General features: G+C 39.4%; 1 protein-coding gene across 4 annotated transcripts in view; it reads left to right on the top strand.

The window, feature by feature from the left end:
* LOC126298890 (protein phosphatase 1H) overlaps positions 1-27,890 on the top strand; it is a 157,953-nt gene that overhangs the window by 63,151 nt on the left and 66,912 nt on the right. For all 4 annotated transcript variants that reach the window (XM_049990426.1, XM_049990427.1, XM_049990424.1 and 1 more), the window contains exon 3: positions 1,072-1,227. In XM_049990426.1, coding sequence (XP_049846383.1) covers positions 1,072-1,227 — 156 coding nt within the window. The remainder of the gene's footprint in view (positions 1-1,071; positions 1,228-27,890) is intronic.

Consider the following 27,890-nt stretch of genomic DNA (forward strand, 5'->3'; position numbering starts at 1 on the left):
AAATCGGTACACCCATGCAACATTACGCCTCCTCACACCACAACACTTGGACCATCAAAATGATCACATTCGACAATGTTCCTTGGTGCATTGTGTGTTCCCACCTCACACCATATGAAAGTACGTTGAGTATCTCTACTCAGACTGAATGTGCTCTCATCTGAGAAGAGCTCTTGGGACCACCACAAACAGTGCTGCTAATGTGTGGGTGTCAATGAAATACGATGTACTACTCGTCTGACAAAGAGACCATGCCATGCAGTCACCATGTGTGCCTGTGGTTTGGAATGCTCCACATGCATGGGAAACAGTGCTGTGAGCAATACCAAACTCCTGGGGTGCACTCATCACACTTTATCCTCCTTCCAGTTTCTCAATGATTTTTCACCCGTGATGTCATCCAGATGTTGTCTTTGGGCCATTTTGTAATGAAGTACAGCACCACAGTGCACCATAACTGCTTACTAATTGACACACACACTCTCTTCCTTTTCCTTCAACTGCCTCGTTTTGCAGGGCTAGCTTCATTTGGTGCTGTAATCTTGCTGACCTCATACCGTGTGACATCAAACTTTCTGTGCACAACTGGGAGACCTCTAAAAACATGCTCCTGCACTTTCCTCCATTTCTACTTAGTAATTATTATGTTATGGTACTTTATTTATCATGTCCTTAAGTTTTCAGAACAGTGTAGTTATTGATTAATTTTTGTTCTATTTTGTTTTTAGACTGGAGATGATCATTACATTTGATTGAAACTACTTATTAAGTGTGACTATTTGCAGTTGAGACTGTTATAATAAATGTTTTAAGAAATTTTAGCAGTTGTACAATCTCTCAACAATATGTCATCCATTTTCCTCTTTTACAAAGAAAATTACCTTTCACTTAATTTGAGCCAAAAATTTTTGTGTTGTACATAAAAAAAATTTGTATTCTACATTAAAAAAATCAGTAATCACAACGCCTGCTATAGACCTGGCAAAACTCTTCTCTAGATGCAGTATTCATTTGGTGAGCAATAGTAATTTGTGAACATTTTGCACTTTAAATTTTGTATTGTATTTACAGACCAGGTTAATGGATGTTGTCGAACAATTATTACCCAGACTAGAAGATATTGTAGAGCCTGGCAGAAGAGGAGGAATTGCCATGTGGGTTCCAGACAAGGAAGCAGATAAGGAGATGCTAATAAAGGGAGCACTGGAGTTAGCTTTCCACGATATGGTAAGACAAAACTATCTCTTCAAGCCTGTAACATGGATTCATTGAAGTATCATGGGGAGACATTGAACACACTTGTAAATACAGAAAGATCCCGATTATTTGGTTTCATGCAAACCCGATACTGCACAGATGACTGAAAAATATGGATAATCCTAAGTACACATGTTTTAATGCATGCTTCTGTATGCTATATTTGCAAAACATGCTACTTACCAGATTTCATAGCCTGCTGCATTACTTCCTCATTTCTAGCCTGACTCAGTGGGTTTGGAACTATTGGCCTTTATCTCCTAGGGAAAGGACTAGACAAACACATGTACAGGAAATCAGTCATGGGTATGTTAAAATCATTGAATCTTCACATTTGCCTGAAGAGTAAATGGGACACAATTTGAAAATAATTCAGGGATGTCCAGTGGTGGGATTGGTGCCCACGTAATCTTCTGCTGTTGAAACATAAGTCACATGCATAATACAGTATGCTGTACGAAAATATAACAAACTACTTTGGGCTGCACCCCCCCCCCCCCCCCCCCCTTTTTCCCGTATTTCTCCAAAAATTGCTAAACCATGGACAAATAATCCACACCCAGACAACTGAGAGCTTTCTGTATTAGATGAGATGAAATAGAATGTCGTGGAAGATGCCTCTCGTCTCTTAACCTGTTTTCTCCCTGATAGTCTCTTTTCCACTCCATTTTGATTCTTAGCAATATCCCTCCCATTCTTTTCCTGCAGCCTGTTCCACTTTCATTCCCATTTTTCCTTCTCCTCTGTGTCTTCTCTTTCCTCTGTAGGTCGGCCGTTGTGGCAGAGTGGTTCTAGGCGCTTCAGTCTGGAACCGCACAACCGTTACAGTCACAGGTTCGAATCCTGCCTTGGGCATGGGTGTGTGTGATGTCCTTAGGCTAGTTAGGTTTAAGTAGTTCAAAGATCTAGGGGACTGATGCACGCAGATGTTAAGTCCCATAGTGCTCAGAGCCATTTTTTTTCCCTCTGTCATGTCCAATTTACTTTGTCCTTCTGACCAAACGAGATGGTACAGTAAACGACACTCCACTCACTTTTGAGGGGAATGGCGTTCAGGTGTCTATTTTTTATCAGGATAGGTTTTCTGTAGTTTTCATAAATAATTTAAGGCATATGGTTTGATTGCAAAACTTACGATCAGTTTCCTTTCCCAGCTTTGTCCAGTATGAAATTAGTGCCCCACCTTCCTTTCCTCATCATTTTTTTGCAAATCCTCCATTCTCCCCTCCACCTCTAATGATCACACAGGATTTTTCACCCTTTAATATGTGATATAATGTGTTAATGTTTCTTTGGTATCATCTGAAATCATGAAATAGTTATACATAGGAATGCGAGATAAAAAATTATCCACCTCTAGGAGACATGAAGCTATTACTGTAAAACCCTGTTTGTAGCCATGACACTAGCACCAAGCAAGGTGGTTCAGATGTTAGCTCACTGGACTTGGATTTGGGACGACAATTGTTCAAATACCTGCCTGGCTATGCGGATTTAGGTTTTCTGTGGTTTCCCTGTATCACTTAGGGCAAATGCTGGTACGGTCCCTTTGAAATGATGTAGCCTATTTCCTTCCGAAGCCTTCCATAGTCTGAGTTTGTACTGCTTCTATAATGACCTCTTTGTTGAATGATGTTTAACTCTAATCTCTGATCCTTCCTTGTTTCCTATATTGATAGTCTCAGTTTGGTGAGGAAGAGAGATTAAAATTTTCTTCAAATATGCTGTATCCATTTGAAGCAATTCGCAGATGATTAGATCCTGTAGAGCTACCAAAGTGCGAAGATGTTGATTGATCATTAAGTTTTACCTGCTGTTCCAAATAGTCCCAGACATTTGTGTGGGGTTAAGATTTGGTGACTTAAGGGGAGTTAGAAAGGGAAAAAATTTTTTTTTTCACATTTTCGGATTTTTATCTCATTATAAAATTTGCAATTCTCTGAATAAAATGCTATATATATCACTTATAATCTCATATGGGAAGTATTTTATTTTATTATTTTTTTAAATATAATTTACATCGGTTGAAAAATGTTAAAATTTTTATGTGCAATACTTCAAGATCTAATAAAATCGGTAATTTTTTATATAGGAGGCTGTGGATCGCTGTGTTATAAAGGTTAATTTACGTGGTTGTATTGGTAGAACCGTCAAGAACAGTATCGTAACATTTCATAGTATAAACATGCATTGTATGTTGAAGTGCTAATGTTTTTCCAAAGAAAAGTGATGAATAAACTGGTAAATCTCTCAAAAAGTAAAGTATAATGCCGAAACTAAGTGTTTTTAAGAAACGTGGGTTTCATGGTAATAGATTTTCGAATAAAGGGAAACATTATGTTCAACATGTCGCTTATGAAGTTACACACAATGAAATACAGGCAAACTTGTCAGTATCTGGAGAAACACCCAGTAGTGCTTCGGAGATTAAAATAAAATTTTAATTTTAATAATCAGCAGCCTCAGTTGCACCATTTACGTAGAATTTACCTAGGTTTCAATCGGGATAACCCAACCTACTTCAGAATAACAGTAACTACTTTGTCCATAGGTGACATCGTCAAGCTAAAACTACAAATCCATAAATTATCATTAGACTGTAAAAACTTATCTGAAACTGCCTCAGCCCCACTTCGCAACTGCGATGTGGCAGCCACGAGTGCCGTACTGCTGTACAGTTCCAGTACTGCACTTGTGGCTGCCGCATCACAGTCGCAAAGTGGGGCCGAGGCAGTTTCAGATAAGTTTTTACAGTCTGACGATAATTTATGGATTTGTAATTTTAGCTTGACAATGTCCACTATGGGCAAGTGGTAGTTACTGTTATTCTGAAGAAGGTTGGGTTATCCTGACTGAAACCTAGCTAAATTCTAGGTAAACGGTGCAACTGAGGCTGTTGATTATTAAAATTAAAATTAATATTTATACAGTTGGTGACAGGGCTGTGAATGTTGAAAATATTAAAATATAATGTTGTGATACACAGTTTTCTCAAAACGGAAGTGATGTAAATGGCAGGTTAGGTTATATTCTGTTAGATTTACACATCCTAACAAGGGTGTTAGGTGAATGTGTGTTGTGTAAAATATGTGGAGGGCCAGTTAGTTTAGATGAAGACAGTGATGTATGAAATGGACTAGTCAGGAAACTTATTATTAATTGTGCCAGTTGTAAATATACTCATTCATTTTGGAATTCTGTAATTATTTTCAAGTAAATGTTAGGTGGTTTTATGGATTGAGAGCTATTGGCAAAGGACACACTGCAGCAGAAACAATGTGTGCCGTGATGAATATGCCACACACACCTTGTAAAATCGACAAGTATGCAGATGCTGTGGAATCTGTTGCATGTGAGTCAATGAAGGGTGGTGCAAACAAAGCTGTTGAAATAAATGATGGTATGACTGACATACCAGTAGCTTTTGATGGGACTTGGCAAAAGCGTGGCTGCAATTCTAAGAATTCTGTTGCTACGGCGAGCAGTGTGGATACTGGAAAGGTAATAGATTTCCAGATTTTAACCAAAAATTGTTAGAAGTGTAAATCAGTGAATGAAGAAGGGCATATCAGTGACAGAAATTAAGAAGGAACAAGTGGTGGTATGGAGGCCTCTGCAGCTATTGAAATTTTTAGTCGATCTGTGAATGAAATGGGAGTGTGTCACACTAAATTCTTAGGTGATAGAGACTTAAAAGTATATAACAGTGTAGTAGCCACTCAGCCTTATGGTGAGAAGATTATCACAAAACTGGAATGTTTTGGTCATGTCTAAAAAAAGGATGGGCACCAGGTAGAGGAAGTTGAAACAAAGTTTGAGAGACAACAAACTTTCTGGTAATAAAACCATAAGAGGCAGGCAGACAGACAAAACGCTTGATGAACTACAGCAGTATTATGGGGTGGTAGTTAGAAATAATACTGAGGATTTGTTGAAAATGAAGCAGACAGTATGGGCTACCTTCTTCCACAGACTGTCAACTGATGAAAAACCAGTACATCACCTTTGCCCTCCTGAACCTGATTCATGGTGCAATTACCGCAATGCCCAGTACTCAGACAGTTCATACAGCCATAAACATTCCTTCCCAGCGGCAGTCATGGATATCATAAAACCTATTTACAGAGACCAGGCAAAGCCTGAATTACTGAAGAAGTGTCTGCATGGTCAGACTCAAAGTCCCAATGAGTCGTTCAATAATCTTATGTGGACTCGCTTACCAAAAAATGTTTTTCTTGGAATGAAGACTCTAAAGTGGGGGGGGGGGGGGGGGGGGGAGCAGTGATGCTGTTATTGCTTTTAATGACGGCAACGCTGGTAGGGTGAAAGTGCTGCAGCATATGGGAATTAATCCTGGAGCAAGCTGCATCACAGAACTTGAATGGATGGACAAGGTTCACATTGATAAAGCAGAGTATGCAGCACAGTTGGCCATTAAGAAGTCCAGAAAGAAGAAAAGAAGAAAAAACTTGGAAAAAGATCAAGAGACTGATTTACAGTATGGTGCAGGGTGCTTCTGAGTGACTAAAAATAAAAAAAAATAAGTGAGTTACAGTCTTTTGAAACTTTAGAAGCTGTTCCTGAAAATTTACATTTTCCATTGCATTTTCCCCTAAATCTCAGAAACCACTTTGAGTAGAGTATTCAAATTTTCAGGGAGTAATAACATACATATCCTGAGTCTACTGAACTAAAAGAAGTATGTATAATTAAAATTATATAGGATAATGTACAAAAAATACAAAAAATTTTAACTGAGTAATTAAAAAATTGTATTTCCAAAAGCAATGGCTGAAATGCAATTATTGTAGTTCAGTAGAGCCAGAACATACAGTTTAATGTCCTGTAAAAGTTTCTTGTCAGTGGCTACAGTGGTTCCTGAAATACAGGGAAGCCAAGTCACTAAATTTAACATTGTCGGGATAGTGTGTTCCAACTCTCCTTAATGAGCCAGTCGAGGTACAATAAGATACCTGGATGTTCATCAAACTAGGAATATTATCGTGCAGCTCTGTGAACATGGCTGTCGCCATCCGGGACGGTGGGAGTACCCACAGCATATTCATTGTAAAGATGTAGAAGAAAGAGCAACGTTTTGTCACCAAGGATTTTGAAACAAACCTCCTGGTTCTGGATGAGTAGGCCAACTCGTGGTACAAAAAACACACCCAAAACACCACAGAACCACCTCTGGCCTGAAGGGCACCATCCTCACGCTGTGAGTTAAACATCATGTTGGGCCGTCTGTCCACATGACATGTCACATTATTTGAAAGAGGCAAAATTACAACCCTCTTCACCACAATACACGCCTACAGTTAGGTACTGTCCAGTATCTGTATTATTTGGCTCATTGAAGACATGCAACTGTATGTGCCACTGTGAGCACTGGCCTTTTGCGAGGTATGTGACTCCTTGTGTCCATTGCCGACAGTGCCCTTCACTGTGTTACATGGCTGCTAGTGTTACACAATTCTTTGTAAAAATGTTGGACAGTCTGTGTTGTTATACCAACAGTTCAGGCAGCTTCATTCGTGATGTGGTCGCTGGTATAACCAAATAAATAACTCCTTCCTGCTATTTTGTCACATCTCCACATGAACATAATTATGCTGATTCCATACAACTGACTGGCACACAACACTTCAATTTATGTCAGTGGTGGAAGGTCATATGGCCACCTGTTATCAGTTCTACATAGTCAACAGCACTCTATAAAGTGACCAAGTGTGCTCTTTTACGAGGTGACAAAATCTAGTTCGGTGTTTTTATTGTGCATTTTCCATTCTTATTTATACACAGTGGGACATTAATTCTCCATGTTTGTGTATCTGAGAGTATTTCAGGGCTTTATGTGCTGGTTGATCCACAGTATGCCATAGTATTTAGAGTGCTTAGGTTTAGTTTTCTCTCTTGTTTGTGCTGTTACTATATTACATTCACTAAATGTAACTCAATCAATCATATACTTCAGTGCAGTATTTCAAGAATGAATATACTGAAATAAAATAAACCATGAGAATTGTAGACAGATTGCAATATTTTGTTGATATTGTTGCTGGTTACACAATGCATGAGCAAGGACAGTAGTTAAACATGAGAAGCCTAATGAGTGAAATTGTGTGATACAGCATTCAGCAGCTTGTGTATTCATGATTACCTAATGAGTAATGACCTTTGTAGAAACAGGAACACTCATTCAGCTTCTAAATGCTGTTACTAACATGGTTATATCAGCTGTGCTTTTGGCACACAACAACATTGACAGTTAGAAACTATCAGAATGAGGAAGAAGATGGAGAGAAAGCTGTTAAACAGTTAAAATACATTTTGACCATAAATATTTCGCATAAGTTGGATTGGCTGCTGACCCAATTGTGATGTACTCTGTTTTGCTGGAGCTACCTTTCAAGGCCCTGCTGATACTAGTGGCTACTGCTGTATGAAAATAGCACAGGCATTCACTATTCAATTTAATCCTGTCTCTACATGGACTCCTATAAATTAAACTTATTTCAGTTTAGTTTTATTTTTTGCAGTTGTTACTCTGTTACTGCCTACAGGTTGGTAGGAAATCGGCAGTGTCAGGCAGAAGTTCTCAGATACAGACATTCCTTAAGCTATTTCTTTTGTATGACTATGGTGTACACAGAAAATTGATCCAAATATCCATGCACATTTTCCTATAAGCTGACTTCACTAACAGTAACATTACTCCACTTTGCAAATATGAAACAATGTGTCGGCTGCCCCATGTGGTTGGCTGAGCTCATTGTCTGGATAAACTTTACATTTATAATAATATTCACAATACAGCTTTGGCTCTGTTCGGTTGTTATCATACATCATTAATATTAATTTTTTATTACAAGTAAATGACAAAAACAAGTAGTTGTTAATATTAGGTACAGGAAAGGTGACTTCCAGAAACTTGTTCATAACTTTGTATGAAAATGAGTTTTCGTATAATTCCTTTTTCTCAGCGCAATCTGCTTCCAGAGATTTTATTGACAAAATGTATCATTTTAGCTTTACGTTTCTCATACCGCATTTTGTGTCTATATTGTTCGGTGTAGTCAGGGATCGCACTTTGAGACCTATGTTTGATGGTACAAACACTTGGATATAATTGCTGAATCTTAAACTTTTGAGGGGCATAATGCTTACCTCTTCTATAAAATTGTCTAAGATACATGTACTCCCTGGTAAGTGGAAAATGGACAGCATACAAATGAGCTATATACCAATAGCTGAATTTAGGTTTGATGACTCCAGGTTTTTTGAACTGGAGACTAGTGTGTTGTCACAAGCTCAGTACTTTATTCACAGCTAACCAGTGATGGTAGAAAAAAAAGGCTAACTCTGTAATAAAGTTGATGGTTGTTGAGGTGATACAAATAATAGCTGCCCAGTCATGTTAGACTCTGCATGTTTCAGCTTATCTTTCTCAAGTTACATATGGGTTGTTCGTGAATCCTACTAGTTCTGTAAAAATTTGCTCCCAGCATCTTATGGGGTACATTGGGTGGTACCAACACCCAACCTACAAAGATCCCTCCTGGGGATTCTTTAGTAGATTAGATTGGTAACAGGATTCTATCTGGTGAAACGGGCTTTTCCTGAAAGCAATTTTAAAAAATGGTAACAGGTCATAGGCTGTGGATCTGAATGTATTGTAAAAAGACAGGAAATGGTGTTTGAAAAATGTGTAAGGATCCGAAGTTCTTAACCAAATACATTTTTTCAGGTGTTAAAAGTACATTTACGCAATGCAGAAAGGAGAGAGAAATTTTGTTACTAGGGGAAGTTATAAAAGAAGTCCTACAGTGTTCAGTTAGGACTCTTCTATTGTTCCTAATATGTGAATGACCTGCGATGTATCATATATGAAGCAGAGTTGGTACTTTTTGCAGATGCCATAAGTGTTATAATTAATCTTGTTGGTAGCAAGATTTTTCAAGCAACTGGAAGTGTGAAGAATGAAATAGTCCAACAAAAAATAATAGCAACAGATGAGAAAAAGGTAACTAACACTTCAGTAGTGGTAACACACAATCCATATGTTACTGTGAGGCAACTTGAATGGATGAGTGCTACCAGCCTAAGCAGTGTTCTGTGAATAGTACATTCAAATACATTTCATGTTTTTCAGATTTTGTTCCATCAACTACTTCATTACAATGATTTTCATAGTTGTTTACACTTCGTTAAATGATGCTTATAAAAACTGTAAAGTTAAGGGATCATTTCTATGCAAGATTTTTTTTACAGGTGAAACATTTTTTACAAGTCTTTGGCAACTCACTCTTTCTAATATGCCCTACTGGACAATGATAATCCATTGGTAGTGGATAACTATTGAGCTAGACGAGGTGCAAGCAGTACAAGAACCACATCATTGCTTCCTGTTTTATTTATGCGACTCTAAATAGCCCCAAGAACCTACAGTTCCTAACAGATATTCAGCACATATAGTGGAAAGAATTCCACTTGATATAAGACAGTCCATGTGGTACCAACACAGCATATGTTGTGCTCATTCCACACAATTAATTCTTCACAGAACATTTTGAGATTGTTAAAACATCAGTTGTTTGGGAAATGCAAAATAACCTTCATATTCACCAGATTTAATACCTCTGGACTTTTTTGCCCTGTGGGGAAACTTAAAACAAAGATAAAACAAAGATCTACAAGCAGTAATCATTGAATCATGAAGACATGAAGTGCCTTGTAACATGGATATTTGCTCTTATATGTCCAGATGAAATTCAACTTGTGTTATTGTCCATTCTTCAGGAACTGGTTTATAGTCAGTGCTCAGGGTCAACTTTTTGAGCATGTGTTATGACAGCCAAAACAATAAACACACAATTTATAGCTGAATTATACCTGTTTCTTACATCTGGTGCACTAGAACACATGTTTATGGGACCACTTCTCCTGATGTCAGTCATTTGCAGTTCTGTTATTTTGTTACTAATTGCTCTAGTTCCACACATTTTGTATTGTTGAAGTCCTCTTTAAAGACTCTTTCCAATTCTGCGGAAAAAGTTATAGTTACATTATAAAAATATGAATTTGGTGTTATTTGACAGTTATAAATGTTAAAATTGCCTAAGCTCTGTAGGAAATTCACCTCATGATCTTCTATAAGTTATTGAAATCTGTGTCGCAATGTATTTACTCATTCTTGATGTATTTTGGGAGGCCTAGTGTATATATTCACAAGTAAAGGTAATCATAAATAATCCATCATAGTTTGAAAAAACTAGTTGTGTCCAAAGGTACAAAATAATTGCCCGTACTACTGATCTCTGCATTCAATATGTAGCCACAAAAATCTTTAATCATTTGCCTATAGTCAGATTTAAATTAGTTGGCATATGACATTTAAGATCCAAAATCACAATGTTGTCACAACGAGTACTGTTTACAGGCAGCTGCCACAGCTCTACATTCTCCACAGTGTTAGAAAATCACTTGACAGTCTCAGTCTCCTACAAATATCGTGTACAAAATTTAAAAATATTGTATGTTATAGAGCTTCATATTTTCTCTAAGTATGTAAAAAATCTTTTCTTAATTTTAATTAGTGACATAGCTGTGTAATTTTTTTTTTTTTTTTATGAATGGGTGAAATGTTCCCTTTTGGGAAACAGTTTCAAACTTATCATCGTATTGTGAAAACTATCAAGATCACAAAAATAAATTTATTTATTTAATTATTTTAACTATCAAAATACCTTGTCCAGTGAAAGCTTTGGAAAATGGCTTTTTTGTCAGTGTTTAACTTGTAACAAGTACGAAGTTTAAACTGTGTCTCCTACAAAACGCAAGTGAAAATTCTGAAATTCACTTATGGTGCGGATCTCTATAGTGTCTCTAAGGATGTGAAAATCTGTTCATAATTTTAATTGGGTCCAAAGCTGAGATTTTACTTGAAGTAGTTGAAATTTTAGTATCCACAAAAGTTACTTTTACTGAGAACTGACAGGCCCACTGCTTTGTGCAGTGGAAGTAATGTGCACTGGGACAGTGCCAGGCTTCCGTTGGTATATTGGTGGCAGAAGCAATCCAGATCATTGTCAAATGGCACCTACTTTAAATCAGACTGTAGCAATAAAAAATGTTTGACAGGTAGCAAAGCAAGCTTTAAATGCAGATTAGAATTTTTTGTTGTGGACAACTCTTGCTGTTGTGTAGAGAAATTTATAACAAAAAATTGAATAGCATGTGCAGTATAGGTGGCAAAGATGTTTAGTTTGGTTATAAAACTTAAGGGCTGTATGGCAGTAACACAATTAGTGCATAGGACTAATTGCTGGCTATTCAGCATGTGTGCCATCTGTAAATAAACATGTGGCCATCTGTACACATAAACAAATCATTTTTGGGCAATCTGTAAACTGGTGATTCTACATTATTTTGATAGAAATCATTCAAATTTTCTATGAAACATGGAGTTAACTAACTTGCTATAATCATACCACATTTACATGTAAAGTACATGAAACTGGTGGAAAGGCTGGTTACAAAGGAGAATGTACTCATCTCCAAAAGTTTGCATGCATTGTGCAGTAATGTGAGACTGCATTTTCAACATATATGCCCCCCAGCTACACCACATATTTTTCTACAATTATGGAAAAAAGAAATTCATAGCTGTACACCTCTGTGCAAATGTGGGCTTGTGATACCCATCTCAGGTGGTGTGCGAGTTATAAAGCAGACAGAGGGTGAATATTTCAGTATCACCAATTTGCTTTCTGTGTCTGTCTCACAGGTGCTCCAGCTATTACCTCAACTGGCAACAATATGGGTAGGGGACAGGGGTGCTCTAAAAGAGGACTCTCTTTCTGTTTGGACACTCTCCCATAAATAAAATTATGTACCCAGAAAACTTATCACCAGCACTTGTTAATGTAACACTTGTTGTGTTTGCTTTATGTCATCTATAATTAATACAGCAACTGCTGAGTAGTCTGATCATATCTATAGTAACATGAACCTGTTCATATAGCTGTGCATGTTAAAACACTGCTTCTGGAACAAGGAGATGCACCAGCCCTAGTTCAAATCCACCCGGCGAATTTCATTGCGCCTGCCAGGCTGGATGAGGTTTTTAGGCAGTTTCCCACATCCCACTAGGTAAATACTTTGCTTTCAAGAACTTACTTGTTTTTATTCTATGTAAGAACTCCACGCAGTTGTTCAGAGCTTCTTGCTTCATAGTGTTAATTAGATGCATATCCTGTAGTGTATCTGTTGCTTCAGTCATGAGGATTTCAATTAAAGAAACCTACCTTGTTTACTTTGATGACAGAGAGTATGCATTGTGGCATGAATGCTGTGAGACACTGAAAGAATTGAGAAACCATCATGTGCTGATCAGAGGCAATGACAGTGTCTCAGGGCTTCATATCATACTATGAAAAATTTCCTACAAGATAATACTTTAACCACCTGCCTAGACAGTGCCCGGCAGGCACGTGTGCTTCTTAACACGACAAATCCTGATCTCTGTTTGTACCCATGTGTACCATGATTTGCCTTTCCATGCCTTATTTTTCCATGCTTTTTCCTGTCATGGTGTTTGTGCATGCGTGTTAATATTTGAGCCCTGTGATGTGGGTAAGCAGAGGTACATGCATGAGGCTCTGGCTTCTGCAACCTGACAGCCTGGAACTGTTTCTGAGTGATATGACTGCTCACTGGACAGTACTGTCTGTCCAGAATGAAATCAGTGATTTTTTTCTGTGGTGTGGTCCATTTATCTTCGGTTTCAGTCTTCAGTTGTAGACCACATTCCTCATTGCTGCCCTTGTTGGTTAATTCAGTTAGTGACAGTTTTCCCAAAACTGCACCTTAAACACAGTGGCAGGTAACACATGCTTGCTTTCTCCACTCATTATTAGATGCCCATAGAGAGGTGTCATGAGACCAGTTAGAGTTCCAAGGCATGCTGAATAGACAGGTGTATGATATCAGCAGAGAAAGGAGTGGAGAGAGTGAAATCCCAGGTTGTACTCACTCCTGCTCAGTTGAAGTAGAGGTAGATTTTTGTGGTGGTGTGCCCACACATCAATCTGCAGAGGACTGTCCTACAACACTCTTGACAGATAGCAGTGTTCACCACACCTATCACGGTGGAGTTCGATGATGCTCACCATCACCAGTGGCCCTTTTACACACATGCCACACATACAGACAAGGTGATCAAGGCTATTTTTCGGGGCTTCCCACAGTCTATGAGGTCTGATCACATTAAAGCAGAGCTTTATGACCTAGAGTTCGAGATGAAATCTCTGAACGCGACAGATGATGATCTTCTCCTCCTGGCAGTTGCTTTGGACAACATCAAAAATGGGAAATTATTCCAGGTCACCCTGGTGGCAAAAATGGCTGTCATGGTGGAGAATCTGAGTTCAAGGCGAGGGATGCCTCATTGTTTCAGTTGTTAGCATGCTGGGCATGTGGCTCGCCATGGCACAATACTCAGTGTCTTTGTGAAGTGCACTCATGGCCACCCAAGCCAGTGCTGCCCACTTCCCAGGTGAGAGAACCAAAATGTGTGAACTGTGGTGGGAAATGTAGTGAGTTGCTGCGGCAGTGAGAAATTCAAAGCTGCATTAACTAACAGAAGGCAGTGACTACAGTCTGCACCCCATCAGGTGCAAGACACAACAATGTGAGGGAGCACTCTGTCTGATGTCTGTACCCATACACACCACTGAGTGCAAGCCAGGTGGGGGAATTCACTGGCACAGAACTGCTGCAGCTGCCGACCACAGATGCAGCAGCTGTGGCATAACAGCCCCCAGAAGAAGGCACACATTCATCAGAAAATGCCCACTACAGGTATGGAAGGACAGCCCACATGAACTGGATTTGCAGTGCGGTGCACAAGCAGCAGAGAAGGCAGAACTGGAGACCACAATCTCCACCCCCTAGAGCCAGAAGAAGGCTAGGTGGGATATCGGCCTCGTGGAAGGTGGCGACAGTGGCCATGCTTTAGTCACAGGCCACAACAATGTAACACCCAACACCAGCTATACATATATTGTGAGAAGTGATGACATTGGCAGCCTGGTTAAAACAGCTGTTGCAGCATGTCTGCTGTCATGAAGATTGCTGGAGAAACAGCCAAGTTGCAACTGCTGGTGGGCTAAGCTGCCACCCTTCATGCTAGTGCACTCGTCGAGCTGTGCGATTGGTCAGACTGCTGGCCACCGCTGTGCGTTTGCTGCTGACACCATAACATCAAGAAAGCCTCAAAGGGCATTTCGAAGGCAACCACAAGAAAATCCACACCTAAGTTTGCCTGTACTGGAGGCACAAAAGCTGTGTGTTTTGAAACACCTACATACACAGAGGCTGAAGGGGACTTCTGTGAAGAAAGCTGAGTCATGGCTGGTAAACACCTGCTGCGTGATCTGTGAGATAGTGTGTCCATCCATCAGGCACCCGCAATCTTGACAGGCTCAAGTGTTCTTACATAGTGCCTCTTGCTGTTACACTCAGCTGTCACACTGACAGCCAGTAAAAGATTTGATAACACCCCGTCATGTGATTTGGTTAACTGTTCTATCTGCTGGGGCAACATTGGTTTTCTCTCACTCTCTCTCTCTCTCTCATTTCACTCCTCATGTGGTTTGATCCTTGATGATGTTGATGTGTCCATATAAATAAGTCAATAAAAGGAAACCCCCTTAAAGTTTGTTGAATAGTAACTAACTATTGGGCACCTTAGTCATAAATAAGCAAGATATCTGTTGCTGAGGTGTATGGTCTTTAAGATACTGATTTCCAAAGTCAGGTGTAGAAATTCTTTCTTGCTAGATGAGACAGGTCGGTTTGTCAGACAAAACGTTAAATGTTCTCATATATGTGTAAAAATGTATATACTACATTATGTGCCATTACTCATCATCACTCCATGCAACTACTACTCAGATCAATGATCCCATTCCTCATACTGCTGTAAGCCATGCCACTCATTTGTTATAATGGCAAATGGCTTCTGTGCTGCAAAACCGTCGTAAAGCCAAATCCCATAATCTTTCTTTGGGGATATCTACCATAGGCCTTTGAATGCTATCTATAACAGAGGTCCTCTACAATAGTTCACTATTATATTGTTTCATACAGTTCACTTTATAGAGGACTAGCATTTTCCCTGGAGCTTCAACCATGTTGGTCTATGACATATATAGCTCCCATGCCTCCTGCTCCCCCTTCTGTGGCCACCTCTTCCTCCGTCTTGTCTCTCTGTCCATCTCATCCTCCCAGCTCTCTCTCTCTCTCTCATATGTTCCATCTCCTCCTCCCCTCTCTTTCTGTTATAATCCTCTGCCCTCTCTCTCTCCAACCATATCTTCTTCCCCCCTCCCTCTGGCCATACCTGCCTCATTCCCCCCTTCCTCTGTCCATATCCTCCTCCTTCCACCCCTTCCTCTGTCTACATCCTCCTCCTTCCACCCCTTCCTCTGTCCATATCCTCCTCCTTCCACCCTCCCTCTGTCCATGTCCTCCTCCTCCCACCTTCTCTCTGTTCATATCCTCCATCCCCTCTTCCTTTTTCATCTGTCCACTACTACACTATACTGTCCTCCTTCCTCCTGCATCTCCTCCTTCTCAGCTTTCTGTGTGTCCATCTCCTCTGCCTTCCTCTCTTATGTCCTCCTCCTCCTCCTCCTCCTCCTCCTCCATCACACTTTCTCTGGTTCTCTCCTCTCCTTCTGCCTCTCCCTGTACATCTCCTCCCCTCCTTTCCTCTTTCAGTGTCCATCCCCTCCTGCCTCCCACTTCTCTGTACATCCCCTCCTACCCTTTTTTTCCTATCCATCCCTTCCTTCCCCCTATCGTTGTCTATTACTTCCTCTGTCAATCTCAATATTCCCCCAAGTGTACCTTCCTGCACGTGTAACCCCTGAAAAGCAGGTCAATAAAGTAAACCGATACACTCCCATAAACATACCTGTTGTGCACGGCAGATTACATGTCATGGGCTTGAAAACAGTTTTTTGTTCCTGAAGTATAGGCTACGGTGCAAAGCAGATCAATGCTACTCAACCACAACAACTTCTCATGAAGAGCAGACTGGAAAAGCCTTTCTTGTCCCCAGCGTTCAGGCTGTCCTGCAAGCAGGCTGATACTATCCCCCCACACAACGTGCCTGTTGTGCAGGGTACCCAGCACTGCAAGGGCTGAAAAAACACGTTTTTGCCTGTATCTCTGTTCCTACTGGAGCTAGGAGATTGTAAATCCCACAGTGCTGATATTCTTGAAGTTTGCTCTTTGTGTGCCAAATTTGGTTGAAACCAATCCAGGGAATTACGAGGAGATGCTAGACATACATACTGCTTTACACACACACACACACACACACACACACACACACACACACACATGAGTGTCTTAGTCATCAGCTACATTATCTCTGGTGTTTCAGTAAATATTTGCAATTTTGCTTTTGCAACGCGCAGCGGGAGTCAGTCCAGACAGATAGTGCTTATTACATTTTTTGTGCGACATCCAGTGTCAACAGAAAGTGTCAATTTGTTTCCCATTACAAACAGAATTATTTTTAAAGTGGAATTTTTCACATGTCCATTTGGCAGAGCAGTCCCAAATTAGTCTAGTGCAATATTCATGTTATCAATGTTTATTAACAGAGAGAACATGAAGAATAACCAGTACTCCAGCAATGATAGCACCACCCTAGCCTGCACTGACTGCTACCACCATGCAGAAGCCCTGCTGAGTTGCTGTAAGAGTACTGTTTATTCTTTGTGTTTTACTCTTCCTGTTAATACACAAGGATAAAATGAATATCGCTCTAGACTAATTTTGGACTGCTCTGTCGAATGGGCATGTACTTGCTTGGCCTGACAAAACTCCTCCCAAACAGGTCATGAAGGCCCAATGGTACTGACTGGCTGCTGTGTCATCCTCAGCCCATAGGCATCACTGGATGCGGATATGAAGGGGCATGTGGTCAGCACACCCCTCTCCCAGCCGTATATCAGTTTCCGAGATTGGACCTGACTCCAGCTCCATGTTCCATGTTCCAAAAATAAAATTGCAAATATCTGTGGAAACAGCAGAGAAAATGCACCCGACAACCCATAGGAAAGATACTGGGTGTATATAGAAAGCTAATTTCTTGGAGCGATGATTGAGCTGTATGCTTCCCTGCTGCTTTCAGTTCTAAATAACATTCCTAAGGCCCAATTCACACAGAAATGGCATGGTGCAGATGCGTGGTGGCCTCAGGACATGACTTGGTATGGACAGCGCATGAGCAATTCACGTTGAAGTGGCACTGTCAGAGAGGTGGGGAACAGCCCCACTACGAATGGATCAGAATATGCCTTCTTTATCAGGTGAAGATACTGATGCATTGGATCTTTTGAAGCGCGTAAATGTTAAGCAGCAAATGAGGTATTGCGTTCATTTGTTATAGTTGGGAAAAGGGAAGAAATACGGCACATTTGATGTAATGAAAGGGCTGCATGAGTATCCCGAAAATTTCCAGCATTTTTACAGAGTGTCTCAAAAGTCTTTCTATATTGTGTTAGACAAAGTGAAGGACAGAATTCAGAGAAAAGCAATGAAACTGGAATGTTTTGATAATAATACTGATTTCTCAAGACTTTCATATGAACGTAAACCTAAATATTGCTGAATTTGTAAGAGATGTTCAAAATATTGGGGCAATTTTCCAAAATCTGATCATCCATAAATATTTCACTGCTGTAGACCAGAAATTCCTAGTAACAGGGCATAGTTTCCTATCATGTGATAAAAGATTTTGCCCTTATAGAGAGGAACAAAATGTCCTTTCACCCAGAAAACTGGATTCCAGACATTGCTAACTCCAAGGACAATGGATTCCTTCTGTGCGAGATGGAACCAGAGGATTTCAGGGATCTTAGTGCACTAGACCATGGGTTGCCTAGAGACTCATTCAAAAAAAACTGAGTGTATCTTGCTACACATTTCATCTGACAACCCTAGTAAACTAAGGGGAAGGAAAAGTCATAACATCTAGTAACCGTGGATTTGTAAAAGCATTGCAAAGAAGCCAAGAGATACTGGAAAAAGAAATATGACACTAGATAACATTTCAGTATTGCGTGTGATAAAATTCTGCCAGTAAAAAGTGGCAAGAGAAAGCATTACTTGAAATGTGACACGATATCCCAGCTGTGAAACGAATTTTGTATGAGCAAGTACCGACTGAATAGTGGATTTTTGCATGTCTGCCTGGCAAACCCCATGATTAAGGACAGAAAATGTGATGCTGACTGTACACGTGCAGTATAATTTTAACAGGAATAGCATTACATTTTTTCGTATCTGCTGCTACCAGTACTGCTTGTGCAGATTTGGTATTGCAGTAAACAGTATGTGTTTTGACCTGTGTTGTACGTTCTCAAAATAAGGTTTAACTGTACAAATTCAATATTGTTCGTCCAGGAAAATAAAAAAAATTGTGCTACTTTTTCAAAGATAATGTAAGTAATCGTGTAATAACTCTTAAAAAATATGCAAAATGGTGTTTTACCTTGTATACACTGCCTGCATCAAGAAAGCCTAAATATATAAGCATAAAATATGTCAGCAAATAGATAAGCATAAAACTTCCAGAACACAGAATACTTTAGTTATATCAGTAGCAGAATCTTATTTTGCAATTATTGCTCGCTGGAACACAAGCCATTTGTTCAACAATATGTGAACAAAAACAGTTATTCAATGTTTTGTGAATGTAACTGTTAGTGCAGACAAGAAAAATTTACATAGACAGTATATAGCGAACTCTGTTGCTGGGTGTGCGATTGTCTACCTCTAGTTTTAAATGAGAGTAACTCTTAATGCAACATTAATATAAAATTTTATTGCAACTGACTTTATAAATGACATAAAAAAGAGAAACACGTGCCACAAATCGACATAGTGCACAGCCATAATGTTGAGTGTTCTGCGTCGTAGTGTGTCTCTGCCAGATGTCAAGATATATCACTTATTTACTCAGCACTGAAAAGAGGTATCTCTCCCCTTCCACCTTTAAAAACAATTTTGATATAGTAGCTATACATCATACTCAGCAATCTATGTCCTAAAACCCACCAAACTTAAACTGGCCAGTGACGACATTCCTCACTGAAAAGTTTTCAAAATATTTAGTTATTTGGGAACTACCACAAAACTATGGACAGTAACAAAAATAAACCAGTTCACTATCAGTCTGTGATGTCAGACTATATGATGACATAAAATCATTTTTTTTACGGAATGAGAAAGACTGCATAGGGAGAACATGCGCAAATCCAAAAACAGTAGTTTTTAATTTTTTGTGTTGAAAGTAAAAGTTTTACTGAGAAACTATCTATAGAGGCGGTTGTAGCTTTGTTTCATCTACAGAAAACAGTTTTTTTTTTTTAGGCACAGTGGATGACTTCAAATTACTGAAAACAGCTCTGTGCCACTTGAACACTTCTGGCACTTGTTGCTTCGGTGCACCACTCATGACGGCAAGTGGATGTGGAGCAGACCACAAAGTGACATGTGATGTGAAATAGTGCCACATACCTGGCAGATGTTTGCACCCACAAATTCTGTATGAATTTGACCTAACAGTGGGCTTTAGCACATGTACCTACTGTGAAATTCATGTGAAAGCATTCTCGTACTGTTCCTTCACTGATGTTCAAAGTCGCTGAGTTCTTTCCATTTACTCACTCTGACATAAAACATATCCAATGCACTGATGTCTTGCGCCTGCTCTTGTATGTATAGCCTCATATAGCACATTCATTGGTGTCTCCGAGATTGCTCCAGTTTTTTATACTCTCATTGTATAGATCAAAACACAAAAACAGGAGCACAGTATTGCTTTCAGTGCTTTTACAGTGTTTAAAATTCACTGATTTGGGCTGATTTAGCATTAGAAAGATGATGGCTGCACAGAACACTATGCACTCTGTACATGATGCATAGTTCACACCACTCCTGTGATTGTGCAGTACAGCATGGATAACAATATTCTACTTATTTATTAGTATCTAAATTCTGTGGATATTTTACCCTTTGATCTCTGTCTCTCCATGAATTAAAAGAAAGTCAAAAGTTTGTGACACATGGAAGTATATCATACCCAGTTTCAATGCATTTGCTGAGACCAGTTCTGTTGGAAGCATTCCAGACCAGACTGCAACAGTGGAAGGGTTTGTGGACAGTATGTGTAGAAGATTGAAGGTATTAGAGAATTGAGACTAAGAATGTATGTGCCAGGATTCATGTGTATTGTTTTCAGAGTGCCCTTGGACTAGATTTGTACTTCGATAAGAGACCAACAGTTGCATCAAATCTATTTTGAGACTACTTTGACAATGATGTCTTGTATTAAAGGTCAAATGAGAAAAAGGAGAAATTTGTAGAAAAGTGGTAACAATTAAGAAAAGGATGAATCCTTTGTAAAGCTACATGGGGAAAGAGAACGGGGTGTGGGATAAAGGACTTTGCGTCATACAGTGCAATTCATAATTGATGACATGTCTCTGGAAATTGTGATCTCCATTGGTATAATGAATGAAAAACATTGTCTGGATCATTAATAAAAAAATAGTGATCCAGGCTGTGTTTTTAAGTACCGTATAGTGCACTTTTCAAGCAATGGAAGCAAATATTCAGTAATCAGAGAAAAAATTGTAACAGTAAAGGGAAGCAATGTAGTTTAAAGAAAGTTGTCATTTGTACTGGTTTAGTAAACCTGTTGCATGTTGACAGATTTGCACATCCAAACCTAATTAATATCTGAGAGCGTTTGCCTTGAATATCTTCTGTTACTGTTGTTTTCAGTTCAAAGCGTTGTTTGTTGCAGCTTTTTTCCTCACTTGTCTATCCAGTCTCTTTGTACCTGCATAAATATTTGAATATTGTTCAATAGGAAAAACGTTGATTTCTTTATTTGCATGACTGTTCCTCTGTAAAATCACCAAAAGTAAACACTAAGTCTATGAATATGTCATGTGTAAACATTATTTTGCATTTGTAAGTGTGTTTTACTGACTGCTGTGTAACTGCTGCTTTATGTGACAGCTCTTGATGAAGAAGTTAATGATAATGAATGAGAAGAGCATAGAAATGCTACAAAAATTGATAAGTTTTTCTTTTATTAGTATTATGTCATATGCTGTATAAGATCCGTTAATACAGCTACATTTCAATATTTTCAAAATATTCTTAGAACGCATGTGAAGTCATACTGCCATAAATATTGGACAATTTGCTAATAAAGTGTTTGTATTATCACTAATAATGGTTCTTTCTTGTAGGAATTTGATACAATGTACATCCTCAGTAAGAATGATTACTACATCATGAAAATTTGATGATATTTCACTTGATTAATTTGATGATTACTTCAAAGAATATCTTCCCCCAAAGCCAAGTAAAATCCCTGTTAACTGATTGTCAAACTCTAATCTAAATCAGTGCAACTGTTTCTGCAGCCCTTAATCATTGTGTGTGTACACAGGCACGTGCTGTGCGTGATAATCAGTCATTGTATCAGTCCTCCATTAAAGTAAGATGCTTAGCATTGTGTTCGGGTGGTGGCAATTGGTACTATTAATAGCCTCACCCCCACACATTTTCCTATTTGATTTGTGGTTGCTGCATGGGTAGAACAATCAAAGACACAGATTTTTCTACTTGTCCTCTAAGTTCCCTAATTTTAGTTATTATGAGCTAGGAATGTTTTTGAAATAAAGATGATGATACTTTTGACACAGATGTTCTTAAATAGAACAAGTTTTCCAGTTTGTGAGTGAACCATAACTAGCAAGTTATGCCACTTTTCACTTCAAAATAACATTTAAATTTTTCAATGAAAACAATCAATTTTTGTTAATACAATGTAATTGGATAGATAAACCTACTCACCAAGTGGTGGCAGAACAAGCACATGAAAGGAGATTATAATTTCGCAAGATTTCAGAACCAGTGGCTCGTTCTTCTGGCCGATTGTCTAGCTTGTTCTTCAGGCAGATTGTCTACCTTTAAACCACTGTATTGGCTGCTAATGGCAACAGGGGCAGGACTGGAGGTATCCAGTGGTGAGCGCAGTGTGAGGCTATGGAGTGTAGATGAAATGCGTAGTCAACAAGTAATTGACAGGAATGCTACAGTGCTAGTGGTGTTGATACAAAGCAGAGTAATGGCAATGATAAACAAAGCAAACATTGCATTATATCTACAACAACAATTGCTGAAGTTGACATTTCACCGTAAAAGAACCCAAGGAATTTCACAGAGTGAGAAGGAAGGGGCAGATGAAATATTAGCATTTTTGCAATATTAGTCAGTGGAATGTGTGGTGTTGAATAAGTTTAGTACATGAGGAGTACAATGATGCTGATACATGCATGTCAAGTGAAAGTGATACTGAAACAGGTGTTGAGCCATGTATTTCATTATCCTTGTCAAGTAGGGAGCCGCAAATCCTGTGTCCAGTGAAATCTAGTAATGGATAGTTATTGTCCAAGAAGTGGGTACTAAATGTAATTATGTACATTGGTCATCCACAGCATAGTGAAAAAATGATTATGAACAGATTTCGAATAATTCTGCAGCAATATAACCATGTAGTGTATAAGAAAAACTACAGATATTCAAGGGAGGACAAGGGGCACTTCTTACAAAAACTATGAGGATGCACGACACAGTTTACTGGATGTGCATGATAGTGACCTACTACATTATGAACATCAAATTGCACATGGTGTGGATTACAGTGATCTCCAGGAAAGCAGTGGATGGTTGCATAACTTCAAACAGTGCTACAGAATTGAAAGATGTAAGATAATGAAATTTCATACAAAGCATCAACTTGATGATGCACAGCAAACTTGGGCAAAAAATTTGTAGCTGAGATGAAAAAACCTATCCTGTCGTTCAGTAATTAATTTGTTTTTAACTCTGACCAATCGGGATTTGAACTGAAAATGCATATGAAAGGAGACCCTGGAAATATAGGTATCAAGAGAGATGTATCAAGATCAACTAACATCACCTTAACGGATTCATGTACAATTATGCTGACTGTCAATATGGATGGTAAATTGGCTGGAAAGTTTTATTGTTCTGCAAACAGTGGAAGTGTTTTACCCCCTGTGATTCCTTCTCATGTGCATGATCTTGCATGAGCAGTAGGGAATATTTACGCCACAGCAAGCAAGAGTAGGAAAATGGGCATAAGAGAACTACAGCTTTTGTACGAGCACTGCTTTTTGACCACCAGCTGGTCAAAATAAATTGCTTTTTCTTGACTCCTGATCTGCATATAAAAATCACACTTCTTTAGAGCAAACTGTTCCTCCTGAAAAATGTGTGACATTGCAGTTCATACCACCTGAAACCATTGGACAAATTCGTCCTGTGGATGTTTGTTTTTCCGTGCCTATAAAACACATTATTGCACTATCTGCAGCTACTTCTTAAAGTATAGCCAGCTTCATAATACGTCCCAGGACAGGCTGTTTTTTATTGGGTTGTGTGCCATCACATTCCATCAGTTCTCATCACCCCTTTACACAAGTATGATTGTATGTGAATTCTTTAAGAGTGGATATCTAGCTGAACATCTTGCATGGTATGTACCTCCAAAAGAGTTTGCCTTCAGTCTTGATGATGTGAACCTTTGTGATGAGTGTGGCACACCATTCTTCATTTGGTGTTCATGGTGCAACTTAATGGTTTGTTTTGAATATTTTTTGAGTGTCAATGGTGGCCATTTTGTGAAGTGTAATACATACATCCCATAGAAGGGTGCTCTCTGCAAATCCAGGACACTCATTTTCAGTCACCCTCTTGATGCACATGGTAAGTCATTGGCAGCTAATAATTTTTCTGTCATAATTGTCAACATATCACTTTCAAATGAGCCTTACTAAGATCTCACATGCAAGAGGTTTCTTTGTCCATACTCTTTTTGACCACAGGAAATTGCTATGTACAGCCACCAGAGTAATGTAGGGCAAACTAAATTTGCATTCTCGCTGCAGTTCAGCAGGGTGTTCTGTGTTTTGAGTCATAAACAGACAATGTGTCTCGTGAGCACTGTTCAGTACATAAACATGCCTCATAGTATCATTTCAGGTTGTGTGCACACTTGTCCCTTAGTAGTAAGAAAGGCTGTGAATGAAGGAAGTTGCCTTCCAAATTAATGTACTCTACAGTGAAGTTATTTGCACATTCAGCCCTATTATGAGACACAAAGCATTGAAGATAAGCCTCATATTGCTCACCAGAAACACTAGCCGATAACCACTACTTGCAAGTTATGGCACATAGTTACCTCAAGGAGAATACACTACCTTTCGTCAGACATCTGTAAGGGCTATGGTGACCCAGGTATCCATTACTAACAACAGTATGAAACTCTCAGCACTGTGGTACATGGATAATGTGGGCAACGGGTCACCTTCACTGATAAGTGCAGGATTTGTCAGACTTTTGATGATCATTATAGAAGAGTGTGGGAGTGGCCAGCTACCTATGACTCTCATGTGGAGTTCCACAGTTTCAGCAGCAAGTTGTGTCAGTCATGTTTTTGGCCAGTATCATGTATAGGTTGCTAGATAGATGTGTCTCATTATTACCAAGGGAAATTTTAGGGCAGGATCCCGCTACTTATTGTTCAACTCGTCAAGCCAACATTTTGTTATTGTGTTTGTCATTCGGTATGATAATGCACATGTACATTGCATCCACATTGTGAATACGAATCAGCTAAGTGTAATGGCCTGTGGTACCTGCTATCATGAACCCAATTGAGCACATTTGGAATTGGTGGAAACTTCCAGTGTACCCTCACAGGAACCCTCAGGTGGAACAACACTGTCCCAGTTACCCTGTGGACAACATGCCAATGAGGACTCAAGCATTTTACAGTTCAGTAGTTGGTTTGGGGGAAATGAGGAGTGGTCTAGCAGGGTAAGGGGATGGGGTAGTAGGTGTAACAACACGGTATTTAACGTTACCCGAAGCCTATTTTGATTTCAAAGATGTCCACCTTCAAACAGGCTGACTTTATTTTAATTTATTGTTTTGTTTTTATTTCTGAGCAAAGGTGTTATTAATTTCATAATGCTTACTCCCTTATTTCTTGTCCCCTTGAATCTAAGCCCACATACATTAGCTAATATTTAGGGAGTACCTAGTCATGTTAATGCGTCCACAAAGTGTCACTGTTGGAGTGTCCTTGGCCAAGTGGTGTACTGAGGTAGTCATTGATGTGTGCATTGGAATAACAACTGTTTGTTTACAATGGTCGCACAAGGTAATGGACTCTTGGACAGTTGAGCAGCAGCTCCAGTGAAGCGGGCCTTCTGGAGCAGCTGATGGGTGTCAAATGGCTGCAATCCTGGTGAACATATGAGAAGGCACTGTCTGATGGCAGCAGCAGCAAACAGTGTGATCTGAAGCGTAGGCTCAAGAGTGGTTAGCAGCTGTGTTGTAATCTAAAGTTGTACTGTCTGTTGGGATGAGCAGCAACTGTGGTACAAAGCACAAGCTTGAGGCTGGCTGGTAATCAGTCTAGAATCCAAAGCTGAACGGGCCATTGAGGGGCTGAGCAGTGACTTAAGTACCCATCAGCGAGGAATACAGGTGGGGTGTCACATGGACACAAATAGGTGCTTGCGACTGCAGCGCTGTTTACCATAACCTGTGCATCATGTATTGGTGTGGTTTGTGCCCCCAGACACTTTAGTTGGCTGCAGGAGGCTTAGAGGTAAACAGCTCAATGACTCTACTGTTGACAAACAACCTCGTGAGGTAAGGAAAGGACCATACCTGGCCCGCAAAGCGTGTATCCACAAATGTGGTGGTTGAATATGCAGTGGTGCAGCTCTGCATATACCACAGCTATCATTGTGAAAAACCATAACTTGGACACTCTTAGAGACAGAGCATCGTGATTTGTTGTAAAATCTTAAGTTGCTCTCAAAGTTTTTTCTATTATACCAGAATTTCAGTGTGTGCTAAACTCATTGTTTGTGGAACATCAAGGCAATATTCAGATTCTGCCCATGTACAGGTCAGCATTACAGTATCAACAGTTCTGATTGCTTCACTAATTCATCCAAAAAGGTTAGCAGTAACATTGACACATTTTCTATGCATGATTCTTGACGTAAACCCACAAAAAGAAATCTAGTGGCTTGACATTGGTAGAGATAAGGGGCCCTCAGCAAATGTGTAATTTATCACATGCCACTTGTTCAAACTCCATTGTGGGGGTGCATCATAATGCTGGAAGATGGATAGCAGCAGCTCTTCATTCTGTGGTAGCAGGAACTGTTGGAGCATGTCCAGGTAAATATTTCTTTTTATGGTTTTCTATTGAAAGGTAATTGGGCATATCATCCTATCGTACATTCAGCCCATACCAAACATTAAGCTTTGGGCTGTCACAGATATATTCTTGTTCTTGCATGCTGTATGGATGTCTAGAACTCAAAATCATAATTTTGTGGTGAGTCACATGTCCAAAAATGTGAAACATTGCTTCATCTGAAAATGGGCACTTTTTCGTGTAAGTAATTTCAGCATCTATGGTGGTAAGCATGCAACATATGACTGCCTACTGTAGAACATGATCGTTTGGCTACAGTGCTTGGACCATTTGCATTTTGTACACTCAAAGACATAACCACTTATGTAAAACTTTATTGGCAGTTGATATTGCTTATTGCAATTCGCGTGATGCATGATGAATTGACTTCTGAGGGCTGTGTTGAAATGCAGCATATACTCTGTCAACACTCGCTGAAGACACTGGGGAACTGCCAAATCATTGTGCCAGTGGTGCCCTCCTATACTTGTCAATAGGGGTTCTACGTACCATGTGACACATTGCATCTTATCCTGCTCTGTCGCCATTTTCGTGCACTCCAACGCAAATGTGCAACAAGGGACACAGGAAAAAGAAAAGAACATTGAGAGCTGCTAAACGTTTTACAACAAACTATGATTCTGTATTTCTAAAAATTTCCAATTTATGTTTCTTGGAAATGTCAGAGGGGATTTGCAGACACCCAGTATAATTCAAAACAGTATTCAAACAGTAGAGGGAGATGAGAAAAGTCAGATGGTTGAGAAGTCAATGCAGTGGTGATACTGTCTGAGAAAGAACAGTTTTAGTTCTCTTGCTATCCAGAAGTACTTTTTCCTGCCACTCCCTTGGTCTTAGATTCACTCTTCTACTCCTGTGCTGTTTTCATCCTCTTCTCCACTTTCCTTCATTTTGTTACCTGTTCTGTAGCTGTTCCATACTCATTCTACACTGTGTTCTCAGCCCTTCCTTCCTTCTTGCTTTCCTAGGATCTTACTGTATTTTTTCTGCCCAGACTGTTTCCCCTATGTTCCCAAATTTTGATTGTGACAAATTTGTTTACAGTAGTTTCATTTTCAATCTTGGAAACCACTCTTGCGTATTGACTTGGTCTGACTTTCTTTGGTTTGCTCTCATAACTCTTCAACTGCCTTTTATAAAATAGTGCTCTGTTAACTTAACAAGAAATTATTATTATCTGTAGTCTGACAAAATTTAACACCAC

The sequence above is a fragment of the Schistocerca gregaria genome, chromosome X, assembly GCF_023897955.1.
Source record: "Schistocerca gregaria isolate iqSchGreg1 chromosome X, iqSchGreg1.2, whole genome shotgun sequence".
Lineage (NCBI taxonomy): Eukaryota > Metazoa > Arthropoda > Insecta > Orthoptera > Acrididae > Schistocerca > Schistocerca gregaria.